The 25,257-nt window shown below is 41.4% G+C and overlaps 1 protein-coding gene and 1 pseudogene across 9 annotated transcripts in view; one reads left to right on the top strand and one right to left on the bottom strand.

The window, feature by feature from the left end:
• The window catches only part of Ncoa1 (nuclear receptor coactivator 1), a 230,840-nt gene that overhangs the window by 173,386 nt on the left and 32,197 nt on the right, over positions 1 to 25,257 (top strand). For all 9 annotated transcript variants that reach the window (XM_021201369.2, XM_029540757.1, XM_021201368.2 and 6 more), the window contains 3 exons: positions 6,090 to 6,237; positions 7,424 to 8,753; positions 12,524 to 12,704. In XM_021201369.2, the coding sequence (XP_021057028.1) occupies positions 6,090 to 6,237; positions 7,424 to 8,753; positions 12,524 to 12,704 (1,659 nt within the window). The remainder of the gene's footprint in view (positions 1 to 6,089; positions 6,238 to 7,423; positions 8,754 to 12,523; positions 12,705 to 25,257) is intronic.
• LOC110323986 lies at positions 1,927 to 2,208 on the bottom strand (annotated as a pseudogene).

Here is a 25,257-nt window from a genome sequence, read left to right as displayed (position 1 = left end):
GGATTAGAACTCAGATCCCAGCATCCACGTTACAAGCTGGGTAACCTTGCAAATACCTGCAACCCAGCTCTGATGCAGATAAAACAGGATTGTGGGGCTGGTTGGCTTCCAGCCTAAAGAAGAAGCGAGCACTGGTTCTGAGAGGGAGAGCCTGCCTCAAAGAAGTAGAAAATGATAGAAGGCCCAGCAGTGGTGGCGCACGCCTTTAATCTCAGCACTTGGGAGGTGGAGGCAGGCAGATTTGTGAGTTTGAGGCCAGCCTGGTCTAGAGTGAGTTCCAAGACAGCCAGGGCTACACAGAGAAACCCTGTCTCAAGAAAACTAAAAAGAAAAGGAAAATGACAGAAGACAGACACCTGACGGCCTCTTCTGGCCTCCAATCACGTGAATAGGCATGTATACACCTGTATGCAAATACACTCACACATACACACAAGTAAAAATAAATCTNGGGCTGGAGACGCAGCTTAGCAGTTAAGAGCACTTGCTGCCGTCCCAGAGGACCAGAGTTCTGATCCCAACACCCACAAAGCCTTTAGTCTCAGCAGTCTGGAAACAGAGGCAGGCAGATCTCTGAGTTCCAGGGCAGTCAGGGCTACATAGAGTCCCTGTCTCAAAAAAACAAACAATAAAAACTAAGGGAAAAAAACTTGACAAAACAGATGACATCCCATAAAGACAAACAGAAATAAAGACCCTGGGCTGAAACATGGAGCAGGGTAGGTGGCTGAAGGGCAGTTTCGGAACCACGGGCAAAGACCCCCAACCCCACTTCATTCTCAGAATCCTCCTGCCTCAGAGTTTCAGAGGACCTGGCCTCTGAGGAAGACAGAAGGAACAGATCTCTTAAACCCTATATGCAAGAGTACTTCTATCTTTTGAGTCCTATTCTAGGTGTGCCTGGTTTATATGGTACTGAAGACTGAACCTGGGGCTTCATGGATGCCAGGCTAGCACTGTCGACTACCTATATGAATGCATGCTTTTAGAAATATTCTCAATATGAGAGCAGCTTTTGGTGCCTGATTGGTGGGAGACTCTAGAGCAGGGGTGACAGAGCGGTTCTAGTGTACCATGATTGAATTCATACAATGCAGAGACACCCCAGGACCCCAGCCCAGCCCTCCCCTCTTCAGCACACCATGGAGTTTTCTGGGTATAGACAACAGCGCATTCTGCCTGCTCACTTGTGTTTCACCCTGACAGGGCATGTGATCGTGGGCAAGCCCCTTCTCCCTATAAACTGGAGGAAGGCCATCACTGGGGAGTGAAGGGGTTAGTCCTCTGGGGATACAGGATCTTTCCTGTCCTCTTTTGGGGTCCTTGTGAGGAGACTGAATCACTAGTTCTCCAGAGGAACTGAAAATGTTCAGGAAATGATGCCAAGGTAGGCATGAACACCGACTGCTATGACCCTAGCTTGACCACTCTCTGTGATGGAAGCAGGAGAAGACGGAGGCAGAGGAAACTGGGTGGCAGAGACAAGCCTTGACAATATGGGCATGGTGCTGGATGTCTGTAGCCATAGCTGCACAGAAGAATAAGACCAAAGGACCGCCTGAGCTCATGAATTTACAAGCAGCCTGGAAAACATATTGGGACCCTGTCTGAAAGACAAAAACCAAACCAAACTGGAGTGAGAGAACATGGGAAAATGCTCAGGGTTTCTGGTCCTGAGGGCTGGCAGAGCAGGAACACCCTGCTTTTTGAGGGCTGATGTTGGTGACAGTAGAGCACAGGGATAGACAGTGAAGGCTTACAAGGCAGCCTCGGCAGACTTTAAGAACAGAACTTTCATTTGTTTAAGTTGGGACCTAGAGGGCTCAGGAAAGAAATCCATCCAAATTTGCTGAAACAATGACTGGAGGAGAGTCAGGGTCTTCAAACAGTACACTGAGACCAGCTGGGCCAGGTTTAAATTTTAATGGCTGTTCAGGCCTGGGCTCCTCATTCACGCTGCTGTCGGGGCCACTGCTCTGGGGTCAGAGTTTTCTGCTCAAAGGCATGGATGTGCGGGAGCTCTTCCGCTAAACACTCGTTCACCAGCCGGTGTCTCTGGAGCAGTGGCTTTCCCTAGAAAGTAGCCAACACCACCAGGACTCGGAAGCTGGTCGCACAACGGTTCTGAGTCGTGTCCTCCACCTCCACATGCTCTGCCTCCAGGTCCCGCCGCAGCTTCTCGCGGAGGTAATCAGCGCTGAGCTCCATAACCACAGCCCGGCGGGGGCAACCTAAAAAAGGTTTTTCGAGACAGGGTTTTTCTCTGTGTAGCTTTGGCTGGCCTCGAACTCAGAAATCCGCCCGCCTCTGCCTCCTGAGTGCTGGGATTAAAGGCGTGCGCCACCACGCCTGGCCAGAATTTATTCTTTATTGATAATTTTAAAATCTTAGACTATCCAGGAGGAGGAGAGAAAGTGAACACCCATCGAGGAGTAATTTCTTTCTTTACCTAACAGCAGCCTTTTGCTTTGTCTTGTTTTGTCTATTCTTCTGTTTAGGGAAACACTCAGTAGATCAGGTGCTACCATACATTTGTTACCTGCAGAGTTGGTTGACTTCTAGAAAGCACCTGGTGCTTTAGGAAAGATTACATTCTTAAATAGCTGTACTCCTACAGTTGGTCTGACCAGGGAATGTTTGTTTGTTTGTTTTTTTTTTTTTGCCTACTTGAGGCCATTTCTGAGAAGAAATGAAACAAGCAAAGACAGTTGTTGAGTTAAAGATTTAGCAGAGGACTTCCCAGATGTCAGCAGTACCCCTTTAGTTGTAGCCCTTCTGTGGAAATATTTCAAAGGGAAACACAAGTCAGGACTTAGACTGGGCTTGCTCACACAGCTGTGTGTCTTAGCACTCAGGAGGCTGAGGGAGGAGGATAGTGAGTTTGAGGCCAGCTTGAACTAAGTAGCAAGAGCCTGTCTCAGAGTAAATTTAAAAAAGAAAAGGGAAGTCAGAGACCAACATATTTTCTGAATAGTTGGCAAAAACTTTGATCAGAAGCAAGACCAGGAGACCTAGGGTGAAAATGTAATTCCAAACCTGACCCTAAAACCCAATTAAAGGGAATCTATGGTGTGCAGAATAAATGTTTATGCAGTCATGTCTGTAGTGAGCTGTGGCAGCTACCTTATGCTTAATCCAAAATATCAGGTGTATATTAATATAAAGGTTAAGAATTACTTAAATGTATGTTACTTGGGCCATTTGTACTCGGGAAACTGCTTATTTTCCTTTGTTATGCAGAAAGTAGTCACTCAGACCCTAGTGTGGACTAACATCCACACTAGATATCCCCTCATAAAATTACCAGCTCCATTTTAGTGGTGAATAACAGACATGGGCTAAGGTCGATTCCCATGAAATCCTAGACTCATCCAGAGAAGACTCAGACAGTCATGTGTGACTCTGAGTGCTAGCCTTACGATCCTAGACTCATCCAGAGAAGACTCAGACAGTCATGTGTGACTCTGAGTTTTAGCCTTACGATCCTAGACTCATCCAGAGAAGACTCAGACAGTCATGTGTGACTCTGAGTGCTAGCCTTACTCCTTTCTTTGTTCATGGTGACTTCCTATCTGCTCAGGACTGAACAGGCATCAGAATTCTAGTTAACTAGAAAGTCAGGGTTTAATAAGTTGAAGGTTTAAGAACTAGTGGTTTTACAGCTTAACGATGGAGTATTTGCCTAACATGTTTGAGATCTAAGCTGGACCCCCATCACCAGGGAGGAAAGAAAGGAAGCTTTGCTATTTTAAATAATTACTTTTTCTCTCATTTCAAGAATTCTCAGTGAGTTACAGTCTATACATTATCATCTATAATAATCTAACTTCAAAACTTTAAGTATGATATTTAAATTATTATTCAAATTTTCTTACAAGTTTATGCAGCCTAATTAACAAAGATTGTTTCTATAATCCATATCAAATACCCTAAGGTTCCCATGTTATCCCAAATTTCTGGTTGTTTCTCATTTATAATTGATGATCAATAAGGAATTTTCTCTTAATTAATTTTCTCTATAAAATTAAGTCTTGATTCCTAAAAGATTAAAAATATAAATTGAGCGTAAGTGGTTGAAAACATACCTAAGATTGGAAAATCTGTTCCTTAGAAAGAACGTTCGATCACATGCCAGTGTTAGCCTAGTTCCATTACACAAGCTTCAGACTGAAGATCCATCAGCCAGCACGTCCTTACCAGATGACTTTATTGCAGAGCATAGTATAAAGGTCAGTGGAAAGTAGAAAACAAGGCAGGCTAGAACATAGGCCTTACACTAGCTAATGAAGCATGGTTTGTAAAGGGACTTGGACGGACATTTATGAAGAAGGAGGAACAGTGTTGAAAATGAAAGAGGTCATCATCATAGCAATTAGTTCCATGTGAGCATCAAGGCCTAAAAGTGTAGGTAGTGTGACTGAGGAAGTGAATGTTATATTATATTTAATTTCAAATGGGCCCCATGTAGGCTCATGCTGTTGGGATGAGCAGTGCAGCTCTGTAAAGTGACTATTGTCCCTCTATGTAATAAGGAGACTTGGAGAATGAACACGATAGGTGGGTAAAATGGAGTAATTAAAATCATGTAAGATTTGGTATTTGTTTTCTCTGGCCCTTTAAAATCTTATGTTAATAATATATTGTATAATGCCACTTTTCTGTTAAAGTTCTATTTTTATAAATATGTATTATTTAGAGATATAAATAGTTTGAATTTTTAACATAATTTTAGGACTCATTATAGCAAAAACTTGCTGATACTCTTCCACAGAAATTATCAGTGTCCATTAAAGATTCTTTTGATCCTCTATTATCTTATTAAACACTAATTTCTCCATGCACTGCATTTGGCAAGTGTGACAATGACTTAGCTGAAAGTGGAGTTTACATCCTTGTTTCTGCATCTAGGCAGATTATCATACTGCCGATTGACAACAGACTCCCTCCTTAGTCGGAGCTGGATACCCAAGATACCAGAATGCCTCATCTCTTCTCTTGAGTAGCATGTAGCTTGAGAAAATCTTCATTGACCATTTTAAATCTTTTCTATGTGATATTTAAAATGTAATTGAGCAGATATACTAGCACAGGTTTTTAATCTTAGTGCTTAGCGGGCTGAGGCAAGAAGCATGTATGTGTGGGGCCCACTTGGGCTATATGGCAAGCCTGGGCTATATATAGACTTTATCTCAAAAAGTAAATTGTCTTCAACATCTTTCTTACAAGCTAAACTTTAACAGGCATTTGTGATAGTAGTTCTTGTATTTTGGTGGGTTTGATCTGTTTAATTTTTTTATTGCCAAGTGTAGAAGGCCTCAAGGTAGAATTTTATGGTGTTACTAAAACATCCATGGCATTTCAGTCCTTCAGTCTTGAACAGTCTCTGCATAGTTCACAAGCGCTTACCTCAGTGATTCTATTCTTGCCTGCTGTTTAAGACAGAAGTTAAGTGATATTGTTTGTATTTTAACTGACAGCCTGGGTTTTGTTGCTTACTAGTAGACATTGGTTTTATTTTAATTTGCTCATTAAACTTCAAAACTTATAGCATTAAAATAATACAGATATGTGTAATAACTTGTCAGAGGGGACCTGAGGGATTCGATTTCCTCAAAGAACTCTGCAAACCACTTAAAACAGGTGAATTTCATGGCATATGAACTGTATCTCAATACAGCTATAATTTAAACCATCAGCCAGCCAAAGATAATAAAAGAAAACTTGTTAAAGATAACACTAAAGGCAAATGGCAGAAACGTGCTTCCTAGCATTTTGAATGGAGACAATAAACTTGAATAACTTGCCCATTATAAAGAAAGATTTAAGGTTTTATTAGGTTGGTGTTTGTCACAGTCCAAGTTTATGTCAGGAGGCAGCCATTCAAATCAGACTGTTAAATCTGTCAAGTGGTATATTTTAACTGGAATCTCCCTTCCCCAAATCTCTGCACTGTTCTTTGAGTCAGAGAAGGCAGCAGTTGGGAGGGCATCTCCAATGAGGTTCTTGGTAGAAATAAGACTTGGTAACTCTCCTTTGCCCAGCGTTCAAGTGTCAGAATTTTAACTAGGTTTTTCTTTTGTTTGACACAGTGATGACTCGTGGCACTGCCTCCAGCCCATCCTATAGATTCATATTGAATGATGGGACAATGCTTAGCGCCCACACCAAGTGTAAACTTTGCTACCCTCAAAGTCCTGACATGCAGCCTTTCATCATGGGAATTCATATCATCGACAGGTACTATTTATTTGGAGAGAAATTCTAAGTTAGCATAAGAATAGTTTGATGAGTATGTCCATAATTAATACTAATTATCAATTAGTATATCCACAGTGGATTTTAGAGTTCTGTTACCAAATAGCTTTGTTGCTCATAAAGGGAGACAAAATGGTGCCTGAAATTTTACAATATTCTATGTAATCACTTACAGCCTTAGAAGAGACCTCAGAGTTGACAACACTGTTATTTTATTTTTAAATGCGCTTTATTAGAACATCTATGGCCCTTGAGTTCAAGTTGACAGTTTATTATAGAAGCCTTACTCTTCTTAAACTCTCAACTTAAAGTCTTTCAATATTGTTTCTAACTTGTTCCTTGTCTCTAATAAGACTTATACTGATACACATAGCAAATTCATGAACTTACTCTTTTATGCTGTTGTATGTTAAGAAGCCTTAAATTATAAGTGCATATAATTTAGCATTAAAAACAAAGACATTTCCCCCTCACTTCATCTTTTTTCCATCTGATATTTTGCATATTGGAACATGGTAATGCCAGTCACAAATCTGTTGTCATAGTTAAACATTTGAGTAAAGAGCTCAGTTAAACCTGAGTTCAGTATCCTGGCTTTTTCTAGTTTTAGTTGAAAATTTTCTTGTGAGTGGAATTAGCACAGTTCTCTTTTTCATATTGTGATTTCTCTTCCAAAACATCTGCTATGTCTACATATCACCCTCTTTAATTTTTGCATCAGCAACACAATATTTTCCTTACCCAGTCTTCCTCTTTGGAGTTGAAATACTTAAAAGCTGTAACAGGGGGCTTATAAATAAAATGCTTTCTAAACAAAGGTGTGGGAAGTTTCTCCTTCAAATTAAATTATTACTACAGTAATCATTGTTTATATTAAGTTTAGAAAAGTTTATTAGTATATCTATTGCATATTTTCCCAGCACCAATTTACTTCTCACACCACTGTCAATGATGCAAGAGTCCATAGGTGCCATTTCCTAGCATGTGGTGCTGCTCTTTCTGAGTGGGAATGGCAGGTCCCTGATTCCCTTAACTTAGGGTGATACAGAAACTCTCTACTTCATAGTTTGGAACATTGATGAGGCTAATGGTCTTTCTTATAATATCATCATGAAAATATAATAAAAACAGATTTAAATGATTGAATAATAATGTATTTTTTCCCTAGGGAGCACAGTGGGCTTTCTCCTCAAGATGACACTAATTCTGGAATGTCAATTCCCCGAATAAATCCCTCAGTCAATCCTGGTATCTCTCCAGCCCACAGTGTGACCCGTTCATCCACGTTGCCACCACCCAACAACAACATGGTCTCTGCCAGAGTAAACCGCCAACAGAGCTCAGACCTCAACAGCAGCAGCAGTCATAGTAACTCTAGCAACAACCAAGGGAGCTTTGGATGTTCACCTGGAAATCAGATTGTAGCCAATGTTGCCTTAAACCAGGGACAGGCAGGTTCCCAGAGCAGCAATCCCTCTTTAAACCTCAATAATTCTCCTATGGAAGGTACAGGAATTTCCCTCGCACAGTTCATGTCTCCGAGGAGACAAGCTAATTCTGGCTTGGCAACAAGGGCCAGGATGTCAAACAATTCATTTCCTCCAAATATTCCAACATTAAGCTCCCCGGTTGGCATTACTAGTGGTGCCTGTAATAATAATAACCGATCCTATTCAAATATCCCAGTAACATCTTTACAAGGTATGAATGAAGGACCCAATAACTCTGTTGGCTTCTCTGCTGGGTCTCCAGTCCTTCGGCAGATGAGCTCACAGAATTCACCTAGCAGATTAAGTATGCAACCAGCAAAGGCTGAGTCCAAAGACAGCAAAGAGATTGCATCCATTTTAAATGAAATGATTCAGTCCGACAACAGTGCTAACGACGGCAAGCCTCTGGACTCAGGACTTCTGCATAACAATGACAGACTCTCAGAAGGAGACAGTAAATACTCTCAGACTAGTCACAAGCTAGTACAGCTATTGACTACGACTGCAGAGCAGCAGTTACGGCATGCTGACATAGACACAAGCTGCAAAGAAGTACTCTCTTGCACTGGTACTTCCAGCTCTGCCTCCTCTAACCCTTCAGGAGGCACTTGTCCCTCTTCCCACAGCTCTCTGACTGAGCGGCATAAAATTCTGCACCGACTTTTACAGGAGGGCAGCCCCTCAGACATCACCACTTTGTCTGTGGAACCCGAGAAGAAGGACAGTGTGTCAGCTTCTACTGCTGTATCGGTGTCTGGACAAGCCCAGGGGAGTGCCAGCATAAAACTAGAACTGGACGCTGCAAAGAAAAAAGAGTCGAAAGACCATCAGCTCCTACGCTACCTTTTAGACAAAGATGAGAAAGATTTAAGGTCCACTCCAAACCTGAGCCTGGATGATGTAAAGGTCAAAGTGGAGAAGAAAGAACAGATGGATCCTTGTAACACAAACCCAACCCCAATGACCAAACCTGCTCCCGAGGAAGTTAAACTGGAGTCCCAGAGCCAGGTGGGTGAACCCTTGCTTCCTAGAGTGGGAATTTATTTCTTCTCCATTTGGCCTTTTCTACGCCTACTCTAGACCAGATCTGGATGGACTCTTTATTTCTGTCTTTCAGCACTAAGGAATTAGTTCAGAGCAGTGATTCTCAACCTGTAGGTCATAAACCAGATATCCTACATATCAGATCTTTACATCATAATTCATGACAGTAGCAAAATTATAGTTATGAAGTAGCAATGAAAATAATTGTATGGTTGAGGATCACCACAGTGTGAGGAACTGTATTAAAGGACTGCAGCATTAGGAAGGTTGAGAACCACTGAAGTAGAGGTTGAAAGCATGGAGTGCCCTCAGACATTCCTTGTAAAACTCTACAGGCTACAATGGCCTTGTGTCATTTTTAAATGATGCCTTCTTTCCTTCCTCTCTTCCTTTCTACTGTTTTTCTAAAGAATCAGAGTTGATATCTTAAGACTGGGTATTGCCAGTCTTTTAAAGTAAGCCGTTCGAGGATATACGTGTAGCTATAGGATATACGGGTGTAGTAGCTGTAGGATCTGACTCTGTAGAACAGGCTGGCCTTGAACTCACAGAGATCGCTCTACCTCTGTTGTGGTTAAAGGCTTGTGCTGCCACACCCAATGTCTTAGGACATTTTAAAACATACCTGTCCTCATCCCCTCCTCCCAGCTTCATACAGCAACACCATTCTGGGACAGAATCTAGGAATATAGACATTCTGAAAGAAGTTCTTCAAAGGACTCTGGGTAGTAGCTAATTTGAGGAAGCTCTGATGTCCATGAAATAAGAGAGAGGTGTGAGGACACGGGTAGGCTGGCCCGCTGAAGGCAGCTCCTAAGCCTCTTTCCTGTCTTCTACTTCTCAGCACAGCATGTCCTGAGATAGACGTAAACAGAGGCTGTTCATAAGTGTGTTTAGATCTATGTTTAGGGTGGTGTGGCACTGGTATGGAAGTTAATAGGCAGGTTTGTTCATTGAGTAATTGCTTATAAACTGTGAAAGAATGTCATAAAAAATGGCCTTCCCTTCTAAAAACTTTCACATTGTGTAGGTGTAGCCTGTCACAGCCGAGTACCACATGCACTGTGCAGCTTGCTCAGATGCTCCACTGTGAATCCAGGTCACACTTAGTCTGCCCAGGCCTTGAATTTCCTGAGGCAGCTTGATCTTTTCCCTGTCTCTTAAAGTATCTCTCTTCCCTAACACAGTCTACGCCTGGTAAAGTTCTTCATTTCCCTGGGCTGAGCCATGTCCCTCTCCGTATTTTCAGAGTCTCTTTACATGTATGTTCTTGGACAATAAGGCTATATCTCATATTTTAATACAATAAAACTAACATCATGGGGGCTGGTGAGATGGCTCAGTGGATAAGAGCACCCGACTGCTCTTCCGTAGGTCTGGAGTTCAAATCCCAGCAACCACATGGTGGCTCATAACCATCCGTAACAAGATCTGACGCCCTCTTCTGGAGTGTCTGAAGACAGCTACAGTGTACTTACATATAATAAACAAAAAACAAAAAACTAACATTTTAAGCAGAAAACAGCCTTAAACATTAAGTATATTAAAACTATTAAGCTTGAAAATTAAATTTAAAAAATATATTTATAAAATACTGTCACTGTATATCAGATATGCTTATACATCTGTCTCAGTGGCCATATGCACTCCTTTCTGCTGAGTTTATACTTAGAAGTGGAACTGCATAATCCTAAATTGTGCATAAACTTATCGTTAATAGGTACGTGGAGTTTCTACTATACGAGTATTCCTTGTAATTGTTCTCTATCCTTAGTAATTCTTGGTATTGTCAGTCATTTAAATTTAGCCATTCTAGAATCTATATGTAGTAGTTTACAGTTTTGGTTTACATTCTCTGATAAACATCCATTGATCATTTAGCTATATATGGACAAATTTGTAATTTGTAAATTTATTATTTAGCAATTTGTAAATTGCTAGTCTAGCCATATTTTTTTTAATGTGCTGTCCTCTGCCTGTTGGCCTTTGTATAAGTGTTCTCCGTGTGTGTGTGTGTGTGTGTGTGTGTGTGTGTGTGTGTGTGTGTGTGTGTCTGAGGACTGGTCCACCACTGGTTATTCATTGCAGGTGTCGTCTCTGCACTATGGCTTATATTTTCATTAGAGGTTGGTGGGGCTTCTGTTCTTATTACTTTGTCTTGGTCTTTATGAAGCAAATTGTATTTTAATAGGGTTGAATTGGTCCATTTTTCCTTTATGGTTAATGCCTCTGCACATGCATAATAAAAGACATGCCTACACTGTCCACAGAGCATCATGTATAGTAGCCAAAACCTCCATTACAGAAGAATAGCTGATTCTGTTGTGACCTATTCATATAAAGGGATAGTGTTCAGCAGTGAGAAAGAGGGTACTGCTGGTACAGGCGACAGCACGTGAGATACAGCTTTGCAGGACTCGGGCATTTAAAGTGCATACATGTAATTCTACTTACACACTCTAAAAGGAAAAAAGAGTTCATTAAAATGATGAGACAGAAATGGGTAGACATTTTTACTAATTAATTCTCACAATATTATGGTATACTACTACTCTAAAAGAAAGGCCAATTTTCTTTTTATATATATAAAACAACAGACAGACTCTCTAGTCCGCTAAATTCTTGGGTTTTTGAGATCTTTGAAGTTCTTACACTTTTAAAAAATTTTTCCACAAACATCTTGTTATATTTTAAAAGATATAATGATATAAATTTAAAGTATTACAGAATTTTGAAAACTAAGACACCATAATGCATCATAGCACAGTCATCTTTATATGCTTCCAGCCCAATCCTTCTCTCTCTCTCTCTCTCTCTCTCTCTCTCTCTCTCTCTCTCTTTAAGCAGGGTTTCTCTGTGTAGCCCTGGCTGCCCTGGAACTCACTCTGTAGACCAGGCTGGCCTTGAACTCAGAAATCCGCCTGCCTCTGCCTCCCAAGTGCTGGGATTAAAGGCATGCGCCACCATGCCCAGCCTCTTTTTTTTTTAAGATTTATTTATTTATTATATGTAAGTACACTGTAGCTGTCTTCAGACACTCCAGAAGAGGGTGCCAGATCTTGTTATGGATGGTTGTGAGCCACCATGTGGTTGCTGGGACTTGAACTCAGGACCTTCAGAAGAGCAGTCAGTGCTCTTAACTTTGAACCATCTCTCCAGCCCCCAATCTTTCTCTTATTATACCAAGATATATTAGACAGATAACGTTACTATATTCTATCATATATTATTTCATAGAGTCTAAATTTTCCCTAGTAGGATATATAGATCATGTAATTTCTTTTTGTTAATGTGTTTTTGTTTTTCATGTCAGAGTTTCTTTGTGTATCTTTTTTTTTTTTTTTTTGGTTTTCCAAGACAGGGTTTCTCTGTGCAGTCCTGACTGTCCTGGAAATCACTCTGGCCTCGAACTCAGAAATCCACCTGCCTCTGCCCCCCCGAGTGCTGGGATTACAGGCATGCGCCACCACTGCCGAGCCAGCCCTAGCTATCTTGAAACTCAACTCTGTAAACCAGGGTGGCTTGCACTCAGATCCACCTGCCTCTGCCCCCCGAGTGCTGGGATTAAAGGCATGTACCAGATGATTTAATTTCAATAAAGTTCCACTCCTATCTCTTCTTAATTCAGTCTCTGCCACATTTGGTTTCTAGAATTGAAGAAAATTCCTTTCTTCTACATTCTCTCAAATGAAAATATAAAATATGTTTCTTCTAACTTTTGTTTGTCTTCTTAGTTTACAGCTGACCTTGACCAGTTTGATCAGTTATTGCCCACACTGGAGAAGGCAGCACAGTTGCCGAGCTTGTGCGAGACAGACAGGATGGATGGTGCGGTCACCGGGGTAAACATCAAGTCGGAGATCCTGCCAGCTTCACTTCAGCCCACCACTGCCAGATCTGCTCCCAGACTGAACAGTATGTGCTGGGGACAACATATCATTTTAGGTGTTTAGTGGAAACGTGGGTTAGCCCTTTATCTTGCTCCATTATTACAGAACACTTTTGTCTGTTAAGAATGAAACATCTTTTCACTACGCCACTCTAGCCACTAAACATGAAGCAATTACCTTTAGATGTAAGAACTCACCATGCATTTTCTTTGAGACTGGGTCTGATGTATTCCAGAGTAGTCTCAAACTCGCTTTGAAGCTGAGGATGACTGTGAACTCCTGACCCTCCTACCTTCACTTCCCAAGTGCTAGGGTTCCAGGCATGCCCTGATCTTGAACAGTTCAAATGTAGTATAACCCCCTCCTTTTGGGCGAGGAGAGTGGTTTGTGTTCCTATGCAGAGCACCCATAACAACACTCAGAAATACAGTATTGGGTCAGAGCATGTTTTTCAAATCTTTCTCTTGAATATTAGTCTTATAATTATAAAAAGAAAAGATTCTGTTTCAAAGTACCCTAAACAACTACATGACCATCATTTCCTGATGAAATTTACTTGGCTATTAAAGTTTGCAGCTGCTTTTAAATTAGAGAAACCAATTCATATTTATTTAACTAGCATTGCCCAAACTTTCCATATTATAGAATTGCTTTTCTCAAGTAATACACATTACCCCACAGAATGAGTTTCCATGGAATATTATTTAGGAGACAATGGTGTTAAAGCATGTTACAACTGTTCTAACCCTGGTTAGCGTTCTTCTAACTAAGATAGACTAGTATTATAATACTTGAAATTCATGAAATTTGGGCTGTTAGTCTTTTTTTCACATATCAGATTTCAAAATTAGAAAAAAAAATCATTGATGATAATACCACCTTGAAAGTGAAGGAAACTTCCAGAATCTTCTGGACTCCTTCCATCCTCTCCATCATCTAATGGGCTCAAGCATGGGTCTTCACTTACTTCCTTCTCACTGGAACTTTCAGAAGTCAGGACCCAATTCCTGGAAATTCCCCAAGACTTCAGGTAGCTGCAAAGAAGACTGAATTGTCTTGTTGACACATTGGGAAGCAGCATTTTAGTTGGCCAGATCCATTTATTAACAAAGAGATGAATTCTCTGGGTCTTACTGTCTTAGGGTACAACATACAATTTAGATGAAATGACTGAACCAAGCACTGTAGCTTATACCTGTAATTCTAGCAATTGGAAGGTACAGATCAGGGATTCAAGGTCATTCTTAGCTGTGTGGTGATGTGGAGACCATCCTGAGCTACATGAGAGCCTAAAAAGCAAATAATAATAATAATAATAATAATAATAATAATAGTAAAAAAAAATAAAAGTTTATTGTAACTGAAACAGAAAGCCTCTAGAGACTAGCCAAGCTGGGAATGTGAAGATATAGGTATAAATAAATAGATAAAATAAAAACCTATGTATTGATGGATTAGGATCCCGTTCCTCTTCTTTATCACGTGTGAGAGAATGGAGGGACTTTCTCAGGGGACACTGGAGGCTCAGAAAGAAGACATGGAGATAGAGAAAAAGATCCTTTCCACTGTGTGCACAAGCCATCTGACCAACAGCAGTGATGGCTGCTAGAGCAGAGAAAACTTGCACTGAACTTGCCCAGTGGGCAGCACAGGAGCACTGACTGAGAAGATAGAGCCAGAGATCATCACAACTTTAATAAAGGCCTGTTTTTGAAATAAAGCATAACATCCTTTAATCCCAGCACTCAGGAGGCAGAGGGAGCTGGAACTCTGAGTTCAAGGCCAGCCTGGTCTACACAGTGAGTTCCAGAACAGTCAGGACTAAATAGTGAGACCCTGCTTCAAGCAAGCAAACAAGCAAAGAAAAAAAAGGGGGGGGGGAGAAAGAGATAAGAATTGCATGTAGTAAACTGGTTTCCAAAAGTAATGTTAGAAGAAGCTAAATGAGCCTGTGTTATAATTTTTAAAGGACTTCCAGCCATTGTAGCAGTAGTGGACACTAGAGCAGTTCTTCCCCTATAAACCCTGGGGAAGGGATAGACACGTGAGCAGTTCTTTTCAGACTACAGTGTTTCACCAAAATCTCTGTGAGAAAGCGACAGAGAAGACCAGCTCTACAGCCAGCCTAGCTCTGTGTGTAAGGCAGAAAAGATTGATTTGATCTTGTTCAGTCTTGTGGATCTTAGACAGTCTTGCTTTGGGGTTCTGCTGATATCAACCAGATTGGTCTCAAACTCTTGCCTCTGCCTCCCACCAAGCCTGGACAGCCCAGCTTTTTTTTGGAGACATTTATCAAACTAAGTGCAGGTGGGAGGGACCTGAAATGAAAGGGGAAAATGGCATGTGCTCTGAGTAGTGGAAAAGGGGGAAAGATATCATAGTCAAATTACCTAAAACAATAGGACCAGTGATAAAATAAAACTCTTTAAAACAAAGAAAGTGACACAGTATATCAAGTGACTAGCCAAAACTTCTCATTTCTATCCCAGTATCACTTAAACAAAGATGAACAGGATGTAAAGATGATGGAAGAACAAATACAACAGCCAGCACCCTGTCTCCAGGGTCACCAGGAATTGTCACCAGTAGATTACACTAATTTTCAAAAGAAAAATCAAATAACCCCATTAAAAAATGGAGTACAGAGCTAAGCAAAGGATTCTCAACTGAGAAATACTGAATGGCTGATAAACACCTGAAAAAATGTTCAACATCCTTAATCATCAGGGAAATGCAAATCAAAATGACCCTGAGATTCCACTTCACACCAGTCAGAATGGCTAAGATAAAAAATTCAGGTGACAGCAGATGCTGGCGAAGATGTGGAGAAAGAGGAACACTCCTCCATTGCTGGAGGGATTGCAAGTTGGTACAACCACTCTGGAAATCAGTCTGGTGGTTCCTCAGAAAATTGGACTTAGTACTACCAGAAGATCCATCAATACCTCTCCTGGGCATATACCCAGAAGATGTTCCAACTTGTAATAAGGTCACATGTTCCACTATGTTCATAGCAGCCTTATTTATAATAGCCAGAAGCTGGAAAGAACCACGATGCCCCTCAACAGAGGAATGGATACAGAAAATGTGGTACATTTACACAGTGGAGTACTACTCAGCTATTAAAAACAATGAATTTATGAAATTCTTAGGCAAATGGATGGATCTGGAGGGTATCATCCTGAGTGAGGTAACCCAATCAGAAAAGAACACACATGATATGCACTCACTGATAAGTGGATATTAGCCCAGAAACTTAGAATACTAAGATTCAATTTGCAAAACATATGAAACTCAAGAAGAAGGAGGACCAAAGTGTGGCTACTTCGTTCCTTCTTATAATGGGGAACAAAACACCCATGGAAGGAGTTACAGAGACAAAGTTTGGAGCTGAGACAAAAGGATGGACCATCCAGAGACTGCCCCACCCAGGGGTCCATCCCATAAACAACCACCAAACCCAGACACTATTGGATATGCCAGCAAGATTTTGCTCACATGACCCTGATATAGCTGTAAGAGACAGCTTGTGAGGCTATGCCAGTGCCTGGCAAATACAGAAGTGGATGCTCATAATCATCTCTAAGATGGAACACAGTGCCCCCAATGGAGAAGCTAGAGAAAGTACCCAAGGTGCTGAAGGGGTCTGCAACCGTATAGGTGGAACAACAATATGAACTAACCAGTACCCCCCAGAGCTCGTGTCTCTAGCTGCATATGTAGCAGAAGATGGCCTAGTTGGCCATCATTGGGAAGAGAGGCCCCTTGGTCTTGCAAAGATTCTATGCCCCAGTACAGGGAAATGCTAGGGCTAGGAAGTGGCATGTGTGGTTTGGGGAGCAGGGCAGGGGGAGGGTATGGGGGACTTTCGGGATAGCGTTTGAAATGTAAATAAAGAAAATATCTAATAAAAAATATTTTTGAAAAAAAAAAAGAAAATGGAGCTAGAAACTCATTTACATAAAGTGTTGAAGAAGCCAAATATGAGAGAAAAGGAAACACAGCCACAGTAACGAGAAGACAATGCAGAATAATATAAAATAAACTATCAGGTTAAGAATTCATGGTAGGTGAATAAATAGTACAGTCAAGGAGAGAGCCAGGAAAGAGAAAAGGACCAAAGAACAAGGTTAAATGAAGGCGGAAAGCGAAGGAGTGTGAGCAGGAAGATGGTCTCTGTAGTGGTGCTCTCCTGGACCAAGGAGGGTGTCACTTCAACCTGGGCTCTGCTGGGAAACATCCAAGTATAAAATAAAGGAAAAAATATGTAAATGAAATGAACTAAATCTCAGAAAGGATAAAAAAGGAAAAACAAAAGATTTTTTAAATACAGTAAATCAGTACTAAGAATACTGAGAAATTACAAAATGACGAAGAACTGGAGAAGTCAGAGCTGGAGAGATGGCTTCCCAGTGGTGAAGGGCAGGCACTGTGCTCCTGCAGAGGCTCTAAGTTCACAGCCCTCAGCGGGCAGTAACTCCAGTATCAGGGGTCAGATACTTGCCTTCCTCTGGCCTCCACACATTCCGGGCATACATATGTATGCAGCCAAACACTCATATACAGAAAAGTAAAATACTTTGAGAGAAGAATTAGAGACGTTCCTTTCTCCTGTTAGAAGGCCCTCTAATGTCCGTATCTGTAAAGCAGGTCTTGGGTGGTAGTGGCATGCTGGACTCTGTCCTGTCTGCTCCTGTTGTACAGAGTGCTGCTGATGTGCCCATGAGAGCCACGAGAGCCACTCATACCTTCACCTTCACAGATGACTACATCCACTTTAGTAGCTTCCCTTTTTTGAATACTGTGACTTGGTTGGATTCCCACTGCCTCCAGAGCTGCCTCCTGGAGTTTTGTCTCCCCAGGAGGGCCAACGCCCAGGCTGGGGGGTGTCTCTCCCAAGTGTGTCAGAATGGGAAAACAAAGTCCTGAGTTCACATTGAAGGGGCCTGGGCACCCGGCCTACCAGTCTCAGTTGTCAGACCTCACTCAACAGTAGCACCCTACTGGATGCAGAAAGCTGTGAGAATCCAGACTCTGTGAGGGTCATTTATTATAGCTACTTCGTGGTCGATCCATTTCTGTACCAGTACTCCTTTTAAGTTTCTTTCATTACTAAATTTGTCTTTTCTTTGCTGCTGTTGATTGCTTGAGTGGTAAATTTTACTGTTTCTCAGTATGTACTGGAAGACTTAGAATTTGAAAATTCTGGTAGCTAGCATGTTTCAGTAGCTAAAGTAAGGTGCCCTTTTCCTGGCAGTGAACAGAGATTCTGACCATAGAGGACTCACTTCTCGGTTGCTGAGAGGGACTAGAGATCCACAACAGGGAACCTCCTTGTGGCAGCCCTGGCACCCACTGTGGGAGACTCCCTGGGCTGAACTTGTACCATGAGTCATAAACTCACCATCTTAATCCATGGGCACATTCCAGAGTCAGCTGCATCAGCGCAGAGGTCTGGCAGCAGCTGTTCATTGTCCTTTCATTGTCCTAGCAACAGCCCATGGCCTGTTCCTGAGTTGTTCTGATCCTCTTCTGAGAAAACCCATTTAGGAAACTCTTATCCATTGTGTCTTAATTTAGTTGAGTTGTGGTAGCAGCTTGTGTCCATCTGTGCTTTATCCTCAGACTCCATGAGTCTGCTCTTCTGCGCCTCCTGCTTCTGACTTCCTTTCAGCTGGGGATTTTTTTTTTCTCTCCATTTTTCTTATTTCACTGATTTTTGTTTTGTTCTTTTTGGTTTTTGTTGGGGGTTCTTGCTATTGCTTTGAGACAGACTCTTGTAGAGTAGCCCAGGTTGACCTCACGCTCTTAGTAGTTGTCTCCCCTGCAATGTCCTTTTGAACTGTCTCCATATGCCTATCATAGGGAGTCAGTTGCCTGTTTGATAATTGGTAATGTTATTTTTAATGAAACTTGTTGATCAAAGAAATAATACCAAGGCTGGAAAGATGGTTTAATTGATACTGTGCTTGCAAGCAGAGGGGCCCAGATTCAATTCCCAGGACCCACATAAAAATAAAAAGCTAGGCATGACAGACAGCACATGCCTGTAACCCCAGCACAGATACAGCCCAAATCTGCAAGCTCCAAGTTGAGCATGAGACCCTGTGAGCCTGTGGATAGATCTCTGATTCCGAGGAAGGCTCTTCGTGCTTTCTCAGTTAGACCCTGGCCTTGTTGATGCATCTGCTATAACCTGTGGCATAGCCTTACCCCAGGCCAGAGTGAAAAAGAGTACACAGAGTGGGCAACCTGGGCCCTCTGACATAGAAGCTCTTCCGATGAACCGCCTGCCCTATCTCCTTCACTGAGCAGGGCTTCTGAGTTCTATTAGTCTAACTTCTGTGGCACCAGGATTAATGAGTGCCCATTAGCTACTCTCACTGAAAGGTCAACCACATATAACCACGCATAAGTGAAGTTAGAGTTCACTTCTGCATTCAAATACGTTTTCCACTTTGTGATGAGAAGGAACGAGCAAGAGGCAATGAATGTGACCCTAAAAGCACAGTGGGGCAAAAATTTTGGCTGTCATCTAAATTTTAATACATGAGGGATCAGCTAGGTGTGTTACTGGGAGAGACAGTTTACCCTGGCTGGACCATAAAAGTGTTCTTCCTTCCTGTTCAGTGTGGGAATGAAGCTTTAAATACTGGATGGTACAGTAGCCTTTCAGACCCAGCTGGCTAGGGGAGGGGTTCACTCGCTCAGGAATGCAGCTAAGCCCAAGAATGCCACTTTTTACTATTCTCAATGGGATCTTTTAAAAGAACAATGTGCCACACTCTCCATGGTTGTTAATGCCTTGGGTGAGATCAGGGGTTTCCCCAGATCTTACATTTGTAATAAGTTTTACAATATTAAGATACATAAGGAAACAGGGAACTGCTGCATAACAGTAAATAGGGATGTAGTGCAGCTGGCAGAGTGGCTGTCTAGCATGCATAATGTCCTAGGTTCTATCTCTAGCAGCACATAAAACTAATCATGGTGGTATATGCTTGTAATCTCAGAGAGGTAGAGGCAGGAGGGTCAGATGCACAAAGACAAGACAGAGGTCAGCCTTGATTTTGACAGCAAGGGCCTTTACCTGCTATGCTGTCTTGCCATCCTAGCAATGCTTGTTTTATTCAAAAGTTAAATCAAGTTTACCCATAAAGAGACTCTTTAAAATTTAGACTTGCAGCCTGGTAAGATAGTTCCAGATGAATTCCAGAATTGTCAGAGTAAACAGGCGAGCTCCTTTTTATTATTATTATTATTATTATTATTATTATTATTATTATTATTATTATTTTCTTTATTTACATTTCAAATGCTATCCCGGAAGTTCCCTATACCCACCCCCTGCTCCCCTACCCACCCACTCCCACTACTTGGCCCTGGCTTTCCCTTGTGCTGGGTCATATAAAGTTTGCAAGACCAAGGGGCCTCTATTCCCAGTGATGGCCGATTAGGCCATCTTCTGCTACATATGCAGCTAGAGACACAAGCTCAGGGGGTACTGGTTAGTTCATATTATTGTTCCACCTATAGGGTTGCAGCCCCCTTCAGCTCCTTGGGTACTTTCTCTAGCTCCTCCATTGGGGACCCTGTGTTCCATCCAATAGCTGGCTGTGAGCATCCACTTCAGTGTTTGCCAGGCACTGGCATAGCCTCACAAGAGGCCGCAATATCAGGGTCCCTTCAGCAGAATCTTGCTGGCATGAGCATTAGTATCTAGGTTTGGTGGCTGATGATGGGATGGATTCCTGAATGGGGTAGTCTCTGGATAGTCCATCCTTTCATCTTAGCTCTAAATTTTGTCTCTGTACCTATATCCTTTCCTGAGTATTTTGTTCCTTATTCTAAGGAGGAATGAAGTATCCACACAATGGTCATCCTTCTTGGTTTTCTTCTGTTTTGCATAATGTATCTTCGGTATTCTAAGTCTCTGGTCTAATATCCGCTTATCAGTGAGTGCATATTTAGTGACTTCTTTTGTGATTGGGTTACCTCACTAAGGATGATACCCTCCAGATACATCCATTTGCCCAAGAATTTCATAAATTCATTGTTTTTAATAGCTGAGTAGTACTCCATTGTGTAAATGTACCACATTTTCTGTATCCATTCCTCTATTGAGGGACATCTGGGTTCTTTCCAGCTTCTGGCTATTATAAATAAGGCTGCTATGAACATAGTGGAGCATGTGTCCTTATTACCAGTTGGAAGATCTTCTGGGTATATGCCCAGAAGAGGTATTGTTGGGTCCTCCGGTAGTACTATGTCCAATTTTCTGAGGAACCGCCAGACTGATTTCCAGAGTGGTTATACAAGCTTGCAATCCCACCAGCAATGGAGGAGTGTTCCTATTTCTCCACAACCTCGCCAGCATCTGCTGTCACCTGAATTTTTAATCTTAGCCATTCTGACTGGTGTGAGATGGAATCTCAGGGTTGTTTTGATTTGCTGCCGATGTTTCTACAGTCCCACAACAGATGCTGCTTTAAGGATTATTTTTTAAATCCTATTAACTTGTAGAGCATAAAAATATAACTATAAAGTAATAAGTTCCAAATGGAATAAATTTTTAGTACTTAAGAGTCATTGCACTTTCTTGTTTTAGATGTTACATATAGAATGGGATTTTAAATTTTATTTTAGTAATTAACATAGTCACATGAGATAGCAAAACAATACCAATAAAAATATGTAATATTGGGGCTGAAGAGATGGCTCAGCGGTTAAGAGCACCGACTGCTCTTCCAAAGGTCCTGAATTCAATTCCCAGCAACCGCATGGTGGCTCACAACCATCTATAATAGGATCCGGTGCCCTCTTCTGGTTTGTCTGAAGACAGCTACAGTGTACTCATACAAATAAAAAATAAATAAATCTTAAAAAAAACAAAACTATGTAATATTAACTATATGACACACACAGACTTCTCTTCATCTTCTGTGTATGTGTGTGTGTGTGTGTGCATCTGTACACTCTTAAGTATGTACACACACACACACACACACACATACACTTGGCAGAAGGATCACCAGTAAAAGCCAACCTAGCTACATCAGCAAATTCAAGGCTAGCCTGGCTACATATTGAGGAATAAAGCATCATACTATACATGCTGACTGCTTTGTATGGTAGCCTTTTCCTTGGACAGCTTGCTGTTCCTAATCGGCACTGACTTGTGTCTGTATGAAGATTAAGTTTTCTCTGAGATGACTGCTATCTTTTACTATTACAGAGCTGTAATGAAAACCCCGTTGTAGAGATAGTTATTACTTATGAGGGTATATATGAGGTATAAATTCTAAATATAAATGTCTGAATCAGAGGACTGATACATAGAGAGTGCTAAATGATCCTTCTCCCAGAGTGTACTGCTGATGTTCCTATTGCTTTATATCTTTCACAGCACTTTGAATTGTGTATTTTCTCATCATTATAATGATGGGTTTTTGTTTTCACAATAAAATTTCAAACTATATTTTACTCTGAGTTAAGTTGACCATTTTCAATGATTTTATGTGATCTCTTTATAATCTCTGGTCATTTATCGACTTGGTTATTGGGTTCTCGCTAATTTATGGGAGCTTTTACTTACTAAAGAAATCAGCCCTTATTTACTTAATGTTTAAAAGACAACAGTGACACTCTAACTGCCATACACAGTTCCAGCCAGATATAACACAAACTGAGCCAAAAGTTTCCTTTTCAACAGCTGAGGAAGATTAACTGTGAATGTGAGAACGGGAAGTTGTTGGGTCAGCTACTGAAGATAGTAACTTGAGCAAAAGCCACCTCCTGAAAGATGATGCCTTCTCCTTGCTGTGCAGAAAATTGTTAAATGATTTAATTACCTTTTTCTGGATTCATTGTAGCTAATGTGGATACAGAGATTCTCTTTGGCTAGCTTTAAGTTGATGAAATGTATGTTGAGCTGATGGCAGAGTGCAGCCTGGATGACTGGAGCCTAGGAGTCACGGGCAGTGTAGCAAATTGTCACCTGAAAGAATGGCATGTATGTGTATATGCAGATGCTCTAGTAGCTATCTTTGAGGGCTCTTTTTCTAACTCCATTTTAGCTGCCTCTCTCTGAAAATAACCTTTGTCTTGTTTTACTTACACACACAACACACACACACACACACACACACACGTAATACATATACTCATTTATGTCTGTGGTGAAAAAACAAGCACAACTAAAAATAGGGCTCCCCAAAACAAAGCAGAAAACTTGTGTATTTCCTAGCTTCTAACAAATTTCTATAAAAGGCAGTTTCTGAAAGAAGTCTAAAGATTGAAGTGGTTTAAGACAAACTTCCTTTAAACATACAACCTATATAAACAAAACTTTTAAGTGAACCAAAGTGGTTTTAGTTGTAGGTTTTATTGTTGTTTGTTTTTATTTACATATGTTTGCCTGGACATCAGACTTAACACATGAATCTCTCTCCATCCTTTTGGGGGGTTAGTTTTTTTTAATCTGAGATAAGGCAGGCTGGCCTCCAACTCTAGAGCTGCCTGTCTTAGCTTCTCAATACTAAGATTATAGGCACGTGCCACCGTGTGTAGCTCGTTTGACAACATTTTATCTTATTCTCTTAGCATTTTCCACCAAGACTAGTAAAATAAGATGTTGCGTCTAATGTCGAGTTAAGAAACGATCTTACCACAGTGTTTGGCAGTGACAGTGCACAGCCATGTACATGTTCTCTAGGCTCTAGTTCCTAAATGGTCTAGTTCCTAAATGCTCTCTTAGAGCAGAGAGCAGGGAAGCCTTAGGAAACCCACGGCTGCCGACCTGACTTAGACACTGAGAGAAAGCAAGAAGAGGCTTGCCCATCACTGTTTCAGTTTTATCATTCGTTGTGCTTTTCAGAATCCTACAGAATTTGATTTTTATACCCTTTATCCCAATTGGACTTAAGTTTAATTAAAAGTTGTAGTTACCTACATTTAAATAAAGGACATGTCAGGCTGGACAGTTGGCTCTGCAGTTAAGAGCACTTGTTGCTCTTGTAAAAGACCCAGGCTCGATTCCCAGCACTTACATGTAACTCCAGTTCTACAAGATACGGTAGGCCAAGGGCGCCAGGTGCATACCCTAATAGTGTGTCTTAGTTACTATTCTATTGCTATGAAGAGACACCATGACCAAGGCAAATCTTATAAAAGAAAGCATTTAATTGGGGGATCACTTAACAGTGTTAGAGGGTAAATCAATGACCATGATGACAGGAAGCAGACAGACATGGCACTGGAACATTAGCTGAGAGCTTTACATTCTGATGTGTACACAGCAGGCAGAGAGAGGAGGAGGTGGAGGCTGGGCCTTTTGAAACCTCAAAGCCCACCCCCATTGACACACCTTCTCTAACAAGGCCACACCTCCAAATTCTTCAAAAACAGTTCCACTAACTAGTACCAAACCTTTAAACATATGAGCCATCACCTAGTGCTCATATATATATGCAGATAAAACACTCATATACATACAAATAAATAGGTCTTTTTAAAAATTCATCATCAGGCTTGGGGGGAGGGGGTGTTGGCTCAGTAGATAAAGAGCTTGAGCCCAGACCTGGTGCCAGGGAGAGGATAAGAGAACCACAGAAGGCTGTAGGCCAGCCAGGCTAGCAAAGTGGTGCCCTCCAGGGCCAGTGAGGAATACTATCTTAAATAATGATGGTTGCAAGCACGGGCTGTTCCCACATGACATCTCACAGGTCTCTGTGACTCCCATCCCAGGAGATCTGACCCCTTCTTCTGGCCTCTGAACTGGGAGCACACGCCGTACTGAGATATATGCATAGTAAAAAAAAAAACAAAAAAACATATACACATTTTTTAAAATTAAGAAACAGAAGGAAGTAGAAGGGAATAGTCAATCTCTGAGCCCCCATCTTACGTAGATGAGTATGTATGTATACACACATAATCACATATACACCAAAAACAATGAAAGTAAATATATGTGTGGGTTAAGATATTTTTATGTTAAAAAGTAAACCTTGTATGTTTTGTATATTTTTTAAACATCCTCAAACCTACTCATTCATAATTAAAATGGGGAACTTGGGGTTTTGGTTTTGGTTTTGGTTTTGGTTTTGCTTTTAGACAGACTCTACCTATGCACCTCAGGCCAGCTCATTACATAGTTCAGTATATGGACCAGCTTGCCTCAAACTTGTGACAATCCTTCTGCCTCAGCTTCCTAAGTGCTAGGATTACAGGTGTGTGACACTGCTAGGAAGTGAAACTACTTAAGTAAGTTTCCTCTTAAAATTTCCAAGGCCTAGAAGGAGTAAGCAGCCCAGTGCCCAGCGTTCATGGGCCCTGGCCTCAGTCCCTAGGACTACAAAAGAGGCAAACTCTAAGGCCCTTTTACTTTTTAAGAAATTGTTTAGTTAGCTAGGTATTCTAACAAAGCACCATACCGTATGTTGCCACAGTCAGGGAGGCTAGGAATCCAGGATGTCAAAGCAAGGTTTCTCCTGAAGTTTCTTTCCCTTATTGTCCCGCGCTACCTTCCCGCCAGCAAGAAATGACGCGGCACACAAACAGGATCCTTCTACAGCAAC

Source organism: Mus pahari, chromosome 7 (assembly GCF_900095145.1).
Source record: "Mus pahari chromosome 7, PAHARI_EIJ_v1.1, whole genome shotgun sequence".
Taxonomy (NCBI): Eukaryota; Metazoa; Chordata; class Mammalia; order Rodentia; family Muridae; genus Mus; species Mus pahari.
This window is presented reverse-complemented; position numbering and strand designations above follow the sequence as displayed.